Source organism: Onychostoma macrolepis, chromosome 11 (genome assembly GCF_012432095.1).
Source record: "Onychostoma macrolepis isolate SWU-2019 chromosome 11, ASM1243209v1, whole genome shotgun sequence".
NCBI classification, from domain to species: domain Eukaryota; kingdom Metazoa; phylum Chordata; class Actinopteri; order Cypriniformes; family Cyprinidae; genus Onychostoma; species Onychostoma macrolepis.
In genome coordinates, this window is record NC_081165.1 from 25,789,854 (window position 1) to 25,806,067 (window position 16,214).

The 16,214-nt window shown below is 34.9% G+C and overlaps 2 protein-coding genes across 2 annotated transcripts in view; one reads left to right on the plus strand and one right to left on the minus strand.

Moving 5' to 3' along the window:
* Positions 1-1,338, minus strand: part of ctns (cystinosin, lysosomal cystine transporter) — a 6,842-nt gene extending 5,504 nt beyond the window's left edge. The window contains exons 1-3 of the mRNA XM_058791108.1: positions 1,086-1,338; positions 643-721; positions 452-539 (exon numbers count right to left, since the gene is read on the minus strand). Coding sequence (XP_058647091.1) covers positions 452-539; positions 643-721; positions 1,086-1,149 — 231 coding nt within the window. The 5' untranslated portion in view covers positions 1,150-1,338. The remainder of the gene's footprint in view (positions 1-451; positions 540-642; positions 722-1,085) is intronic.
* Positions 1,339-14,305: 12,967 nt separating this feature from the next.
* Positions 14,306-15,805, plus strand: ccl25b (chemokine (C-C motif) ligand 25b). The gene is made up of 4 exons (XM_058791698.1): positions 14,306-14,373; positions 14,496-14,585; positions 15,099-15,213; positions 15,339-15,805. Exons 2-4 carry the CDS (start codon positions 14,501-14,503, stop codon positions 15,433-15,435), a joined length of 297 nt encoding a protein of 98 aa, XP_058647681.1. The 5' UTR covers positions 14,306-14,373; positions 14,496-14,500; the 3' UTR covers positions 15,436-15,805.
* The last annotated feature ends 409 nt before the right edge of the window (positions 15,806-16,214 follow it).

A 16,214-nucleotide genomic window follows, 5' to 3' on the forward strand; every position in this document is an offset into this window, starting at 1 on the left:
TATACACATTTATATGATTATATTTTATATTATATATAAATATATTTAATATATAAACATAACATTTTTCTTAAATATATACACATGCATGTGTTTGTATTTATATATACACATAATAAATATGCACAGTACACACACATATATTATGTAAACAAATCTTTTATTTTGGATGCGATTAATTGTTTGACAGCACTAAATATATATATATATATATATATGAGGTGTATGATATATGATTGCTAATATTATAAATCCAAACATAATAAATAAGATTATAAGATCCAATCCAGAATTTAACATGTTCCATATAAAACATCAAAACATACTACAGTAATTCCTATCAGACTAAACTGTAATAACAACAGAAACTTTGTATTCAACATCAAATTTTGAATATGATTAAGTCAGACGGGTGTATTAAAATCTGATAGGTTGAAATAAGTGCACATACCTCATCAGGCAGCAGAATTATTGAAGAGGCATTTTTTGATTTATATGTGATATTGAAATAAACCGTTACAGATGTGTTCAATGGTGAACTGTGAAAATAAAAGTTATATTTAAATGATTACCAAACCATATATTTAATGTTTGCATAGAGAGAAGCAGTGTGAATAGTCCAATCATGGCTTACAATCGTACCTCAGTGTAATGGTGATGTTTTCTGAAGATTGTTCTTGTAGATTCACTATTGCAGGAGCTATGATAGTCACTTCTGCATCTGTAAATATAATGCTATTAACTTTCCTTATTCTTTTCTTGGTAGCACTTTAGACATTCTACTAACAGTAAGTAACTTTGCAACTACATGTCAACTAGCAGTCATTAGAGTGTTAGTAGACTGTCTGTTTAATATCTTCAAACACTTTATTTTGATGTGTCCACAAAATACTGACTATGAGAAACTTTGCAATTATATGTCAACTTATTCTACTAACTCTAAACCTACCCTACTGAGAGTTAGTAGACATGTAGTTGCAAAGTTACTTATAGTTAGTAGAATGTCTAAAGTGGACTCTCGAAATAAAGTGTGACCCTTTTCTTTGTAATCTCTTATTTTTGTATATATAAAACATCATACATACCAGCAAACGCCGCGCGAGCACAAGCAGACAGCGTTATGATAAACAGTAAGACAGCCTGCTTCATCTTCACATTATATTTATAATCCTACACTGTTCGCTCAAGAGCTCTCATTAAAAACAAAGCGAAAATGCGTCCTAACACGCCGAGTAGTGTTTGAAAGACAAATCTGATTAACTACAGATCATCAACTCAAAAAGCGTCAACTCTATTATAGTTCCGCGTGCATTCGACATTTTGGATCACATGACATGGGTCAGCTGACTTCGTTCAATGCGCGCAGTCATAGATATGTAGGTGCCGCCGATAATGCTTTGTGTACTGGCCCCCACTGAAATAATATGTGACCCTGGACCACAAAACCAGTCTTAAAGGGATAGTTCACCCTAAAATGAAAATTCTGTCATCATTTACTCACCCTCAAGTAGTTCCAAACCTGTATGAATTTCTTTGTTCTGCCGAACACAAAGGAAAATATTTTGAAGAAAGTTTGTAACCAAGCTGTTTTGGGGCACCATTGACTTCCATAGTAGGGAGAAAAAAATACTATGGAAGTCAATGGTGCCCCAAAACTGCTCTGTTTCCCACATTCTTCAGAATATCTTCATTCACACAGGTTTGGAACTACCTGATGGTGAGTAAATGATGACACAATTTTCATTTTTGGGTGAACTATCCCTTTAAGTGTAAATTTTTTGAAATTGAGATTTATACATCATCTGAAATCTGAATAAAAACGCTTTCCATTGATGTATGGTTTGTTAGGATCGGACAATATTTGACTGAGATACAACTATTTGAAAATCTGAGGTTGCAAAAAAATCATAATATTGTGAAAATCGCCTTTAAAGTTGTTCAAATTAAGTTCTTAGCAATACATATTACTAATTTTTTATTTTATAGAAATTTACTAAATATCTTCATGGAACGTGATCTTTACCTAATATCCTATTGATGTTTGGCATAAAAGAAAAATGTATAGTTTTGACCCATACAATGTATTTTTGGCTATTGCTACAAATATACCCCAGCGACTTAAGACTGGTTTTGTGGCCCAGGGTCACATATGGTTGGCCATGCACCCAGATGTTTTGCGGTTTAATTGTTTTCATATTAGTCAGTTTATGACAGTTAGTTACGAGAAACGTCATCACATTACATTATCAAGCTTGGAGAAATGCAAAAAAGCCTCTGTGTGTGGTTTAATATGTAAAAGATAAAGCACAATGATGGGTGATTCGTGGCGTTTTGTAAAACCATGAAGGGGTTTATTTTGCTAAATTATAAAGACCATGTGGTTGCATCAGATTATACTCATCAAATAAATACATATGTTGACATTAATACTAGTATGAGTTTAAATTATTTCAGATGATCTGGATATAATCCCTGCTAAGAAAACAGTAGAACCCTGACCAAAACACAATAGAAAATGTAATGCTTTTAATGGTTATAATGGGAATTGTATTGGTTTTAATGGAAACTATAATGGTGTCTACTGGTATGTGATGGATTCTATTGGGGGGGATGATAAATCGTATTGGAAAAATGCCCAAAACACACTAAAAAAAGGAATGTTGTAATGGTTTTACTGGAAAAAGCAAATGGTTTATTTTAACGGAAACCATTGGAATTTCTGTTATGGTTTCTCTTAGGCTTCTATTGTTTTTTTTAGCAGGGATGAAAAGAAAAACTTTTGAGATACAATATAATTAAAAACATTCATACATTAAAACAGAGCAATTTCTCAAATATTTATTAAAATATATATAAATATGTTAATATATATATATATATATATATATATATATATATATATATATATATATATATATATATATATATATATATATATATATATATATATATAACTGCCACCAACTGAATTGCAGTCGTCAAATTAAGTGAATTGAGCTACAAACTCGATCATAATGTACAATATTTAAATCTAACATGTATTTTGAGGTGCAGCTCATCATATTAATGGAGTGTGTTTCACTAGTTAGCAGTAAACTGGTTACCTCACCTGAATTGGTAGGTTTGTGTTGGATGTTATCTTTGGAGTGGAAATATTGATATTTTATTAGTAAACATCATACGTTTTTCACTTATTTTAGTTAATGCCATAAAACTAGCCAGATAAGCCACACTGAAAAAAAAAAAAAAAAAATTAAGGTAAGTGGTCGCAAACAATTTATTTTAGCTATATTTATAGTAGTGTTGGATTACAAATTTATAAAATGTTAAATCTAGGTTCCAATGGCAAACAGTATATAAACTGAAGAAGTTATATACATTGTATTTAGCATTTATGGTGAAGATGATGACATCAGATGAACGATTCTGTTATACAAAGTTTGCACTGGTGTCAAAAATATTCACATTCATTACTCAGGTAGAAGTATAGATACTAGGGTTTAAAAAGACTTCTGTAGAAGTTGAAGTATCAACTCCAGCTTTTTACTCAAGTAAAAGTGTAAAAGTACTGGTTTCAAAACTACTTAAAGTATAAAAGTAAAAGTAATGTAAGGAAATAAATGCCATTAAGGACAAAAGCTTAGGCCGCGCCACAGGGGCCTATTGTGCACTACCCCACCTCCTCAAAAAAACATTTTTCTAAAGGCCATAATGACTATAATGTTATATTAAAATGTTAATGTTGAAAAATTTGGGTTGCACTAGGCTACCTGTTTCAGCCGCATATATGCCCATTAAAAATTAACGCATTTTAGTACAATGCAAATACATTAAAGAACCATATATGTGTACTACTGAGCATTAACGTGTTTCATGGAGCGGAAGATATGATGACTAGTTGCCTATAAGTATTGTAATGGTGCAAAAAGTCAAACTTCAGAGGAATGTCATCATTAACCTTTATTGGAATGTAAATGTACACCCAAGCTTAGCTGCAGGAATCTGTGAGGGCAACGGACAAGAAAATTGCTGTACCCAGGGCAGGCTTAGTCACACTTACCCTTGTATGGTTGTCTATATACAGGGGTGCACATAAGTTTTTCAGCCTGGTTCTCATATGAGAACCTGGAGATTTGGTTTGGTCCTCACACAGGCCATGGCATGTAGTGTGACCCATAAACTATAACTATAAAAAAAATTAATTAATAATAGTGATAATAATATTATTGCACTTTATTTATATATATATATGAATGAATGAATGAGGCATTTATATAGCGCTTTCATGTGTATTGCAATACACCCAAAGCGCTTTACAATCGTGGGGGGTCTCTCCTCAACCACCACCAGTGTGCAGCATCCACTTGGATGATGCGACAGCAGCCACAGGACAACGGCGCCAGTGCGCTCACCACACACCAGCTACAGGTGGAGAGGAGAGAGAGTCATAGAGCCAATCAAGTGGATGGGGATTATTGGGAAGCCATGATTGACAAAGGCCAGTGGAGGGAATTTGGCTTTGTCAAATGTCTCCCATCCAGGTACTGACCAGGCTCAGCCCTGCTTAGCTTCCATGGGCAACCGGTCTTGGGCTGCAGGGTGATATGGCTGTGCGAGCTTTTATTTTGGCGGGTTGCCGGCAAGTAAGTATTATGCGCTTCCGGGTTTAGCGCTGCTGATGGAATGAGACACCCCTCGCTGCAGACTGTAGCGCGGTGACGTCAGGTAGCTACGTCAGGTATATGTTTACCGCGCATGCTCAAAGTGACGTATGGTATGTCTATGACACGCATGCGCATTGCGTGTGTAATTTGCATTACGTGGTGACGGTAGGTGTTTTTGCGTCGTGCGTGACGTAACACGTCATAAAAACGCATGCGCATACTTAACAGAATACTCTAATAAAATGTAAAAGTATTAAGAACCCTAAGGTGGAAAAAAATAAAACAATAAAATGTAATACAGCACATATCCATGATTTTAACCATGTTTCATCTCAGGTAAAATGATACGGAATTACAGAGTTTATTCTGTAATATCTGTGTAGTATTTTATTTACAATTTATTAACATTCTGTTGCACTTTACTTCACTGTGTATATTGTAATATTACCCTTTAACGGCGCCTTATATATTTCTTATTAGACTAGTCAACATTACAAAAGATTACATCAGTCGTCAGCTCTAGTGGCGCAGATGGTAAAACGCGTAATTTTCACATTTTGACGCGATCGACGCAGGTTCGAATCCGCCTTTTAGCAAAGTTTTTTCTCCCTTTTCAAATTTCAAATCACATCAAAAAAGCATTTATTTTCAATAAAAATTAAAGAAATAATCAAAAAGTTGTGAGGGAGGGCTTTATTGTCCCAATAAGGTGATATCCATTTAATAATTTGAATTAAAATTATAATTTACACTCAATACGTTATTATTGCATAACGTTAATGTTTTATAATGTACTACAATACTGAGGTACAGGTAATTACCACTGTTTGCAATAAGTAGTTTAAATAGCAGAAAATCCTGCTATCACGTAGTGCAAATAGCTGCTGCCTTTCTTATTTTAATCTGTCCTCTGTCATGGTTCTTGTTTATTTATTTATTTTGGATAATTTTGGACATTTTCCTTTTGCATTGGCAATTCTGCATGTGAAATATTTAAGACAATAAAGTAGTTTTAAATTCAATTGACTACATACAGTATATTTTCAGTGTCTGCATCCCATTTTATGCATGGTGCCTCCAAAAAAACCAAACTGATAACAGTGATCTTTTTATTATTATTTCAAGAACAAAACAGAAAATATAATTGTATATACAAATATAGATTAAGAGTATATACTATAAACATGACACAGGAGAAAGAAAAATCTGCTCTACTCATTCTGAAATTCACCTCCATCACTGATAAAACAATCAACCGAGCAGTAGCCCTCAAATTCTTTGAATGAATAAAACCCACACAGGACTCCCCTCCTGTCATTCCTGACATACCTAGGTGTGCAGTCTTTAAATACAGTATCTCACTGCACCGTAGGCACTGGGTCAGTGAATACGGCACCCGCACTCCTGTCTGTATTGTGCAGGAAATGCACTCCAGTTCACGACACCTAATTTACATAAAATAGCAAACAATATTAAATCATTTTGAGGAAAGGCAAAAGAGCCATACAAGGAAAATATTTTAAATGTATTTTTAAATATTATAGGATGGTGTTAGAAAAAGAGTGTTGTTTGCTTTGTCTGTAAAGTACCTAAGAGGTTTAATTTATAATCAGCATTAACCAACTAAATTAAAAAAGTTTGTCAAGTCAAAATTTAGGTTGGCTTGGCTTGAGAAAGCATAGCCTGGAACAATTTGAAAGTTTTACAGTTGAGGGCAATACAGTCTATCAGGGGGGAAAAAAAAACAGATAGTTGAGATGAGACAGACAGAAAGATGAGAAGAGACAGACACTCAAATACTTTTTACAGTATTCACTACATGTTAAGGAGTTAAAGAACTATCTGTCTAGACATATGAAGTGGGCCTCTTCTCTGAATTTCGTCTCACTGATAATGTCCCTAAAAGTCATATGAACATGAAGGTAAATTTAAGAGGTAACACTTTACAATAAGGTGTCATTTGTTAACACTAGTTAATGTATTAATTAACATGAACTAACAATGAACAATAAATTTGTTACAGTATCTATTAATTTTTGATAATGTTAATGCAAAAGATGACAAATATGAGAAACATACATACATACACACACACACACACACACACATATATATATATATATATATATAAATGTATGTATGTATGTATTTATTTATTTTTTTGCAATGCATGCAATTCATTACTTTATTAATATAAGTATTTCTGCTCTATTTTAATACATCTTTAAAGGCTAATTTTAGGCGAAATAAGACTTTTAAAGACCAGCAGAATTCCTGTCACGTCGAATACTAACACATATCATAAAACATGTCATAAATGTTTGAAATCGCACACATTTGCAATGACACTCTCTGTGATTATGACCAAAGCATCCTTACAATTAAAAGCCAACACAAACGCACATTTTTAAGAAAACAAAAGTAAGTAAATGTTCTGGAAGTGAATGAACCATTATTGAACCTGCGTATTTACGGTAAATACATAGGTAACGTAGGTACGTGAGGTCACCGCGCTACTGCGCCTGCGTTTTATAGATATACCATACGTCACTTTGCGCATGCGCGGTAAACACATACGTGACGTAGGTACCTGACGTCACCGCGCTACTGCGCCTGCGTTTTATAGATATACCATACGTCACTTTGCGCATGCGCGGTAAACACATACGTGACGTAGGTACCTGACGTCACCGCGCTACAGTCTGCAGCGAGGAGTACTTGGATGGAATTGCGTCACCACTTATGTGCACCCCTGTCATACAATAAACATTAGTGCTGTCAAAATGAATGATTAATCCAAGTGATTAATAAACTCAATCCTGATAACTTCCTGGTTTGTACTATGCTCAATTCTATAGCTAATGGCAACAATGTCACATTTAACTAGAAGATGTAACACACACTTTGGACTCAATGCTGTATGTACAACAACAGGGTAATGTACATCAGTTACATTTCGCTCGAGTTCTCTTCTTGAGTCTCTGCCACAGACATCTTACCTACATACGTCTGCTGTGTCCAGTGTTGGGGGTAACGAGTTACAAAGTTAGTATAGCCTACTTATCACAACATTGTCAATTGCAAACACTAATTTATTCAAACGTCTCTCTACCGAACTACTTACTGTAGCTTAATTTGCGGAGGACGAAGAGAAAGCACCCGTTTGATAAATGAGCCAGTAGTGGAGAAATAATAACTTTAAAGGTGCTGTATGTAGGATTTTGACTCTACTAAAGCATAAAAATACCATAATATGTTTGCAGATATTTAAGAAACATGCTTAACATACTTGTTTATCTGAAAAACAATTCTACAGTCAGTTATTCTCCTTTGAAAATGCGCATTCCGGCCCGGAATGTCTGTGTTTGTTATGGTTTGTGAAACCCGCCCACTGCCAGTTTACCCAATTGTATTTCGGCACCCCGGGTTGCCAGTTGTTGGAAAACACAGCGTATTTAATTTCATTCATTGGCATGTGCGCTCGTTCCTGTTGGTGTCGTTAATCTGGCAACCTGAGTCTGAGGAGGAGGGGCCGGGTGAAAAAAACCGTCTCCAATATTTTGAATTTGGACTGCAATACCTAGTTCAACCACTCGGTGTCAATCCTACATACAGCACCTTTAAAGAAATAATATTTTTTGAGTAACGACCCCAGAGTCCTTGCTAAAGTGTGAGGTGATTTGTGTCATGTGCAGGTGAGATGGATCGCCTACAAACCAATAGGATGTCGGAATGGTATATGTTTATACTTCTCATCCAACCACAATCAAATTCACTCGATCCGAATGGCGCGATTTATCTGGATAGGTTTTTTTTTTTTTTTGAACGATGACAAGCCAAAATGAAATAGGAGTAACGAGGCTATTTTTAAAATGTAAGGAGTAGAAAGTACAGATAATGGCGTGAAAATGTAAGGAGTAGAAGTAAAAAGTCGGCTGAAAATAATTACTCCAGTAAAGTATAGATACCCAAAATTTCTACTTAAGTAAGGTAACTAAGTATTTGTACTGCTACTTGACACCTCTGAAAGTTTGAAATCGCACACATTTGCAATGACACTCTCTGTGATTATGACCAAAGCATCCTTACAATTAAAAGCCAACACAAACGCACATTTTTAAGAAAACAAAAGTAAGTAAATGTTCTGGAAGTGAATGAACCATTATTGAACCTGCGTATTTACGGTAAATACATAGGTAACGTAGGTACGTGAGGTCACCGCGCTACTGCGCCTGCGTTTTATAGATATACCATACGTCACTTTGCGCATGCGCGGTAAACACATACGTGACGTAGGTACCTGACGTCACCGCGCTACAGTCTGCAGCGAGGAGTACTTGGATGGAATTGCGTCACCACTTATGTGCACCCCTGTCATACAATAAACATTAGTGCTGTCAAAATGAATGATTAATCCAAGTGATTAATAAACTCAATCCTGATAACTTCCTGGTTTGTACTATGCTCAATTCTATAGCTAATGGCAACAATGTCACATTTAACTAGAAGATGTAACACACACTTTGGACTCAATGCTGTATGTACAACAACAGGGTAATGTACATCAGTTACATTTCGCTCGAGTTCTCTTCTTGAGTCTCTGCCACAGACATCTTACCTACATCGTCTGCTGTGTCCAGTGTTGGGGTAACGAGTTACAAAGTTAGTATAGCCTACTTATCACAACATTGTCAATTGCAAACACTAATTTATTCAAACGTCTCTCTACCGAACTACTTACTGTAGCTTAATTTGCGGAGGACTAAGAGAAAGCACCCGTTTGATAAATGAGCCAGTAGTGGAGAAATAATAACTTTAAAGGTGCTGTATGTAGGATTTTGACTCTACTAAAGCATAAAAATACCATAATATGTTTGCAGATATTTAAGAAACATGCTTAACATACTTGTTTATCTGAAAAACAATTCTACAGTCAGTTATTCTCCTTTGAAAATGCGCATTCCGGCCCGGAATGTCTGTGTTTGTTATGGTTTGTGAAACCCGCCCACTGCCAGTTTACCCAATTGTATTTCGCACCCGGTTGCCAGTTGTTGGAAAACACAGCGTATTTAATTTCATTCATTGGCATGTGCGCTCGTTCCTGTTGGTGTCGTTAATCTGGCAACCTGAGTCTGAGGAGGAGGGGCCGGGTGAAAAAACCGTCTCCAATATTTTGAATTTGGACTGCAATACCTAGTTCAACCACTCGGTGTCAATCCTACATACAGCACCTTTAAAGAAATAATATTTTTGAGTAACGACCCCAGAGTCCTTGCTAAAGTGTGAGGTGATTTGTGTCATGTGCAGGTGAGATGGATCGCCTACAAACCAATAGGATGTCGGAATGGTATATGTTTATACTTCTCATCCAACCACAATCAAATTCACTCGATCCGAATGGCGCGATTTATCTGGATAGGTTTTTTTTTTTTTTTGAACGATGACAAGCCAAAATGAAATAGGAGTAACGAGGCTATTTTTAAAATGTAAGGAGTAGAAAGTACAGATAATGGCGTGAAAATGTAAGGAGTAGAAGTAAAAAGTCGGCTGAAAAATAATTACTCCAGTAAAGTATAGATACCCAAAATTTCTACTTAAGTAAGGTAACGAAGTATTTGTACTTCGTTACTTGACACCTCTGAAAGTTTGTAGCAAGAGGTTCCTGCCAATTCCTGTTCTCTTATTGTAAGTAACCGGCCCCAATCTTTGGGCAGTTATGCTGATTGGATTAGGAGTGGTTAAATGGGGCAGGTTGCTATACCTTAATACTTCATTTGCATGCTTTGTTTAAGGTCGTCACCCAGGTGCTTTGTTTCCATTCCTAAGCACTGCCCTCTAAATGTATATAAACTACAATGTATCACTGCTTTACTTAGACTTGGATAGTCTAGAGTAACTTCTATATGAAAGATATCCCAACGTCTCCTGGTCTCTGTTTCGACGAGGAAAAAGTTTCCTACAGTAGGTATAGTGATAATGGGTGAAATGAAGCTTTTCGAAACTCCGAATCCGAGCCATTGCATCTGAAAATGATTCAAAGCGCTCCGAGCTGATCGTGAATCGTTTGATTCAGACCGGGACTTCGGAGTAAAGCCCTGCGTGAGACTGTTTTCTTTATCCTGCTCCCCCTGAATTTCTGACCGCTCCCACAAACATACATACTAATAATGTATAACATAAAACTGTAAATGATTTTCACGCATCAAGGAGCCACTATGCGGGGTATTTAAATCGCTTTTGAATGAGCACTCGCTGTTTACTTTCACTTTTGATTTTGCAATCTCCCACAATCTGTGTAAAGGAAGCATATCTTAAAAGATAAGGTACACTCTCAGAAATAAAGGTACAAAAGCTGTCACTGGGGCGGTACCTTTTCAAAAGCTACATGTTTGTACCTAAAGGGTCCATTTTGGTACCTTAAAGGTACAAATTAGTACTTAAAGTGTACATATTTGAACCTAAATAGGTACAAAAGTGTACCTTTTGAAAAGGTACCGCCCCAGTGACAACTTTTGTACCTTTATTTCTGAGAGTGTATTTGTTATTTGTTGTGTTTATGATTAATGTACATTACAGCGACTGTAAAATATGTATTTTAGGTATGGAAATGACATGAGTTTTTTGGAGCACTTTGGCGTGCTTTGGACTTTGGAGCACAGATTGCAAATCTTTTTATTCAGATCAGAAATTTGGAGCATGGATCATGAATCATTTGATACTTTGTAAATCATTTGATTCAGATCGCAACTTCGGAGCGGGTTCGCTAATTTTTCTTTCCTGATTTTTTTATTTTTTTTATTAACAGAAGAAAACATCAAAGGCAGTAGAGTTATAAAAACAAAAAAGAAAGAAAGAAGGTATAATACAAATCCCTTAAGAAAATTAACTGTTGTTTTACTATTGTAAAAATGTAACCATGTTTGTCTTTTTGTATAAGCACAGTTTTGCTACAAACTATGGTTCGTGTAGCAAAACCATGGTTAATTTGTGGTTACTAAGTTTGTACTAGTAACCGTGTATTGTGTTGTTGTTGTTTTTTTTGCTTTTTGTTTTATTGGAGTATAAACCATGCTAATTTTCATAATCGTTGTGTTGCCAGGTTAACACACACAAAAAAACTGTAATAAACATTTAAAATATAAATATAATAAAACAATTTAAGAGGACACAAGATGAATATGGATGCAGTTTTCACTTTAGGATTAACAGAGCTTTAAATGGTTTCCACGTACTTGTCTAGATCCATTCTGATTAAAGAAAAGATAGGTTTAGAACCAGATTTTTGTTTATGTATGTGAAATTTAGCTAGCAGGAAACACAAATGAATCAAGTTATATTTTCCTATATTCGCTTTTGAGTAAAACAATCCAAAGAAAATATCTTTGAAACAGAAGAAAAGTCACTTACAAAATGAGATTAGATGAAAACATAAAAATGTTAAACTTAAGTTTGCAGATTAACCATTTTTAATAGTGTACCATAGATTTTCATAGTTATTATTTTTGTCTCTAGGGGCCACCCTATTTTGAGGCAGTGCCCCAGCATAGAAAATGCATTGAAAATGCTCTAGATAACTCTAGATGTAACCTAGAAAATTATTGTTTTCCCTAGAAATGCTGTTATGTACATGTATGTACTGTATGTATTTTAGGTGAATTGTTGTTGTTGATGATGATGAATATTATAACCGGAACTTATAATACTTTGATATTGATGTCCATGATTTATATGACTTCTTGTTCTTTAATAAAATAAAAAGTAAAATTAAATAAACACAGTGTATCCAAAAATGCATGTGTTTTAATTCATCCCACGCTCTTTAAATTACTTCAAAATTAAATCAGAATTTCACAATTATTTGATTCCTGATCAGAGTGGAAGTTTGATTGGTTGGAAAGCTTAATTTGAAATTTTGTAATTTTGTAAAAACAGCACAGTTGTTTGTATTTAACACTATTTAATCTTGAATTTCATTAAATTTTGGGAAATGCTGTTATTTATTTTTTTTTTTTTTAATTGTTCTTGATTAATATTATAACTACAACTACAAGTGTATGTATGCTTACTTTGATATTGATGTTCATGGTTAATATGATTCTTGTTATAATAATAATTAAAAGACTGTGTAATTTCTTGCACATTTAATCATGTTTACAGATTTTACAATTGTATTTTATTCGATTTTTGAAGAGTTTACCACAAAAACAAAAAATGAAATATGACTGTGCCTTTAAATGCATTAATTTATGAGTATAAATCCTTTGCATTACTCAGCTCGAAGCAATGCTAAAATAATATGTTCACACTTATTGGGGAGAATAGAGTAAGATGTTTAAATTGTCACATAAATTCTACTGTAGGCCTCAGAAATTAGAGACAGATGAAATCAAGACCTTCTGCAACATAACGACTTAGAAATATGACTATTATGAATTGACTGATGGCATGTCATGAAGAAATAAAATATGCATATCTCTTTTTTGCAGTGTAGTTTGATACTTCTGCAGAATTCTAGAAAACATGGGGAGAACTTTCTTGTGACAAAACAACAAAAAAGGAAAGTTTGCTAAAAGATGAACCAAATGAATCAAGACAACAGTTCTTCATATGGGACTATTTAACATTCCAGCCATCAGTTTTGCTGGGAAACATAAAATGTTGGTCCCCAAAGAAGAGTCTTCTAACGTTCTTTGAAAGCAAAGGGGATGTTCGCTTTGCTAGTAACGAAATCTGACCCTTGCTTTATGCCCTTAAGTGTCAAAACTTGGTCAAGGAGTGGAACTTCATATGAAACACTGCACTTTCTGCAGAATTCCAAGTCTAAAGGTCATGGAAAGGGCCTGGAAACATCGAAGTAAAATGCACCAAAATATGGGATTCTTCCGGTTAAATGCTGTTTATTAAAAATTGGAAATCCCCTATATGCAGCAGAACCGTGCTGTTGACACAACATGAATTGTTGTCAGTCTTACTGACAAAGACCTGCAGAAGATCACTAGCTGTCACAAAAGCAAAGACATCTACATCTCTTCTTAAAGACAAAGACAAAATGCTGCAGTTTAGGTCAGATTCACGGAGGTCAGGTCAAGACCGAGACAGTAAATGGTCATCAGAGTTGAGACATCCATGAGGGAGGAAAAAGATTCAGTCACTTAAACACATACATGTAGCCCTGGATATTTTCAAAAGTGTGCTCAATTTAGGGGAATCTTGTTGCACAATATTGCATTTCATATGTTTGTATTGGCACACAGGCCATAAAAAGTCCTAAAGCAGATGTTTTTTTCGGGGGGGATTTGGCAAAGATGTTGTATTGTGCAATACTAAGCAGGGGTGAGAAATGGGGACCTTAAAAAAAAAAAACCCTCCATTCCCTCCTTCCCCCATGCTGAAACATCTCACTGCTGACCAAATATAGAGGTCTGTCTTTTGAAATATTAGAGATATCGCTTCAGGCATCCTGTTTATGCTTGTCGTGTGGGAACTCTTAAGTCAACTGCAATTTGTCAAAACAATAAAGTCAATCGACGGGATCCATTTTCATATTAACATCTTCATATGCAACAGAATATAAAATCTAGGCAAAATGTGACGGGGGCGTGGCAGAGTCTCAGGTTTTGTTGCTATAAAAAGAGAAACGAGCGAAGCAGAGGAGATGAGAGCAGCTTCAGCCGTGAAGAATAACCTCATTCTTCTGAGAATCACTGAGGTACAGATGAGACATGCAATCTACAGCCATTATTCAGCACTTTACAGCCACGTGTTTTTGGTTAGTGGATGCTCATTATAAAAGGAAAATTGCACTAAACATTTCCCTTTCTTTTCTTGCAGCTCACATGGAAACACAGCATTCAACCATGAAGTTTCAAGTCCTGTTTCTTCTCCTGCTGCTGACTTGCATGTATCCCAGTGTGGCACAAGGTAAGAATTTGGATAATTAAATGAGATGACTTAATAATGTGATATTAATGATGTAATATTAAATATACCATTTCTTTAAATATAACATTTTAATTTTGCACATTTTTGCAAATGTACATTTTTGCTTTTAGATCGTTTTTAAAACATTTCAACATATCTTTTTGTTATTACTGTAAACGCAAGGGTTTAACAGGACAAATAATAAATAAATGATGTATGAAGAAGTATGCATAGATAAATACACTGGGGGAAAAAATTCTAAGCATCTAAATTAACTGGTTTTATTCAAGCCAAAAATATTATTTAAAATCACTGTTTCACCCTAATGTGAAAATAGGGTGCAGGTTACCATTATTTTGATAAACAGCAAAAATAAATTGATTATTGGAGCTTACATGAAAATACGATTTTAGTCTTTCTACTTACAAAATTCTTGATTCATCAATGTGTTCCATACCACTTTTTCAGGGTAGATAGATCAAATGACTAAATATAATTGCGATTTATTCCCAGGTTCCTATGAAAACTGCTGTTTGAAGTATGCGTCTGCAAAGAAGACCATCAGGAGACATGTCACGAGTTACAGAGTGCAAGAAACAGATGGAGGATGTAACATTCCTGCTGTTGTGTGAGTACGACATAAAACACATCAACACAAGCTGGAAGTCCTTTAAACAGCAATTCAATTAAACCGTCACGGTTGTAGATTTATGGATGTCTTTTTCTCATTTTCTTTTTCTGTTTTCCAAACAGCTTGACGCTGAAGAAAACAAGGCTCATCTGTGTTGATCCAAGACTACCTTGGGTAAAAAAATTTATACAGAAAATGAGTGAGAAAAACACTGTGTGAGTTTCAGATGCAGCTCTGACCACGTCACCGCAGACCAAACTGTATTTCAATGCAAAATATGTTTATATCACCCACGCACTAATGTAACAGTATGTAGTTTATACCACTATCAATCCTGCTGATTCATATTTTCTACACCTATGAATTGCTATCTTCATGCAGAGGTTCATAATGAACTGTATTGTATGGTCTGCTTCTGTTCATTGTATTAGAACAATATGAATGTACGAACTGTGAATATTTGCTCTCTTTGCTTCATAATGAATCTTTTTACACTTTATGTATATATATATTTTTCTTTTTTATGTTTTAGTCAAATATAACCTGTGAACAGCATAGCTTACATGTAAGTGATTGTGTGTGGGGGCGTGTGAGAGAGAGAGACTGCATGGGTAAGAGGGCAGTACATATACATTTAATGCATTTTTTATAATAAAGTGTTGCAGTTGTGCATTTAAATTGTCTTGTCATTTTCTTTTGTGTGTTAAAGCCATCTGAACTACTAATCTAGCAAGTGATATCAATTAATAGATCAAAATTAATAATGAATAAAAAATAATAATTGTTATTTTGAACAACAAGGATGCTTAATTGAGCCTATAAATGAGATATTAATTGCTTAATGAGAAAACCTTGGTAGTAAAACAAGTTTGCCTTTCATTACCTCAGAAAATCCATTTGCTCTGTTGGTTCGGTGCCACAGAGCACGTGTTTGTTCTTGTTTAAGCTCTTTGTGATTGATTTAGAGGAGTCTTATCTCTGTATCTTTAAAATGCCAA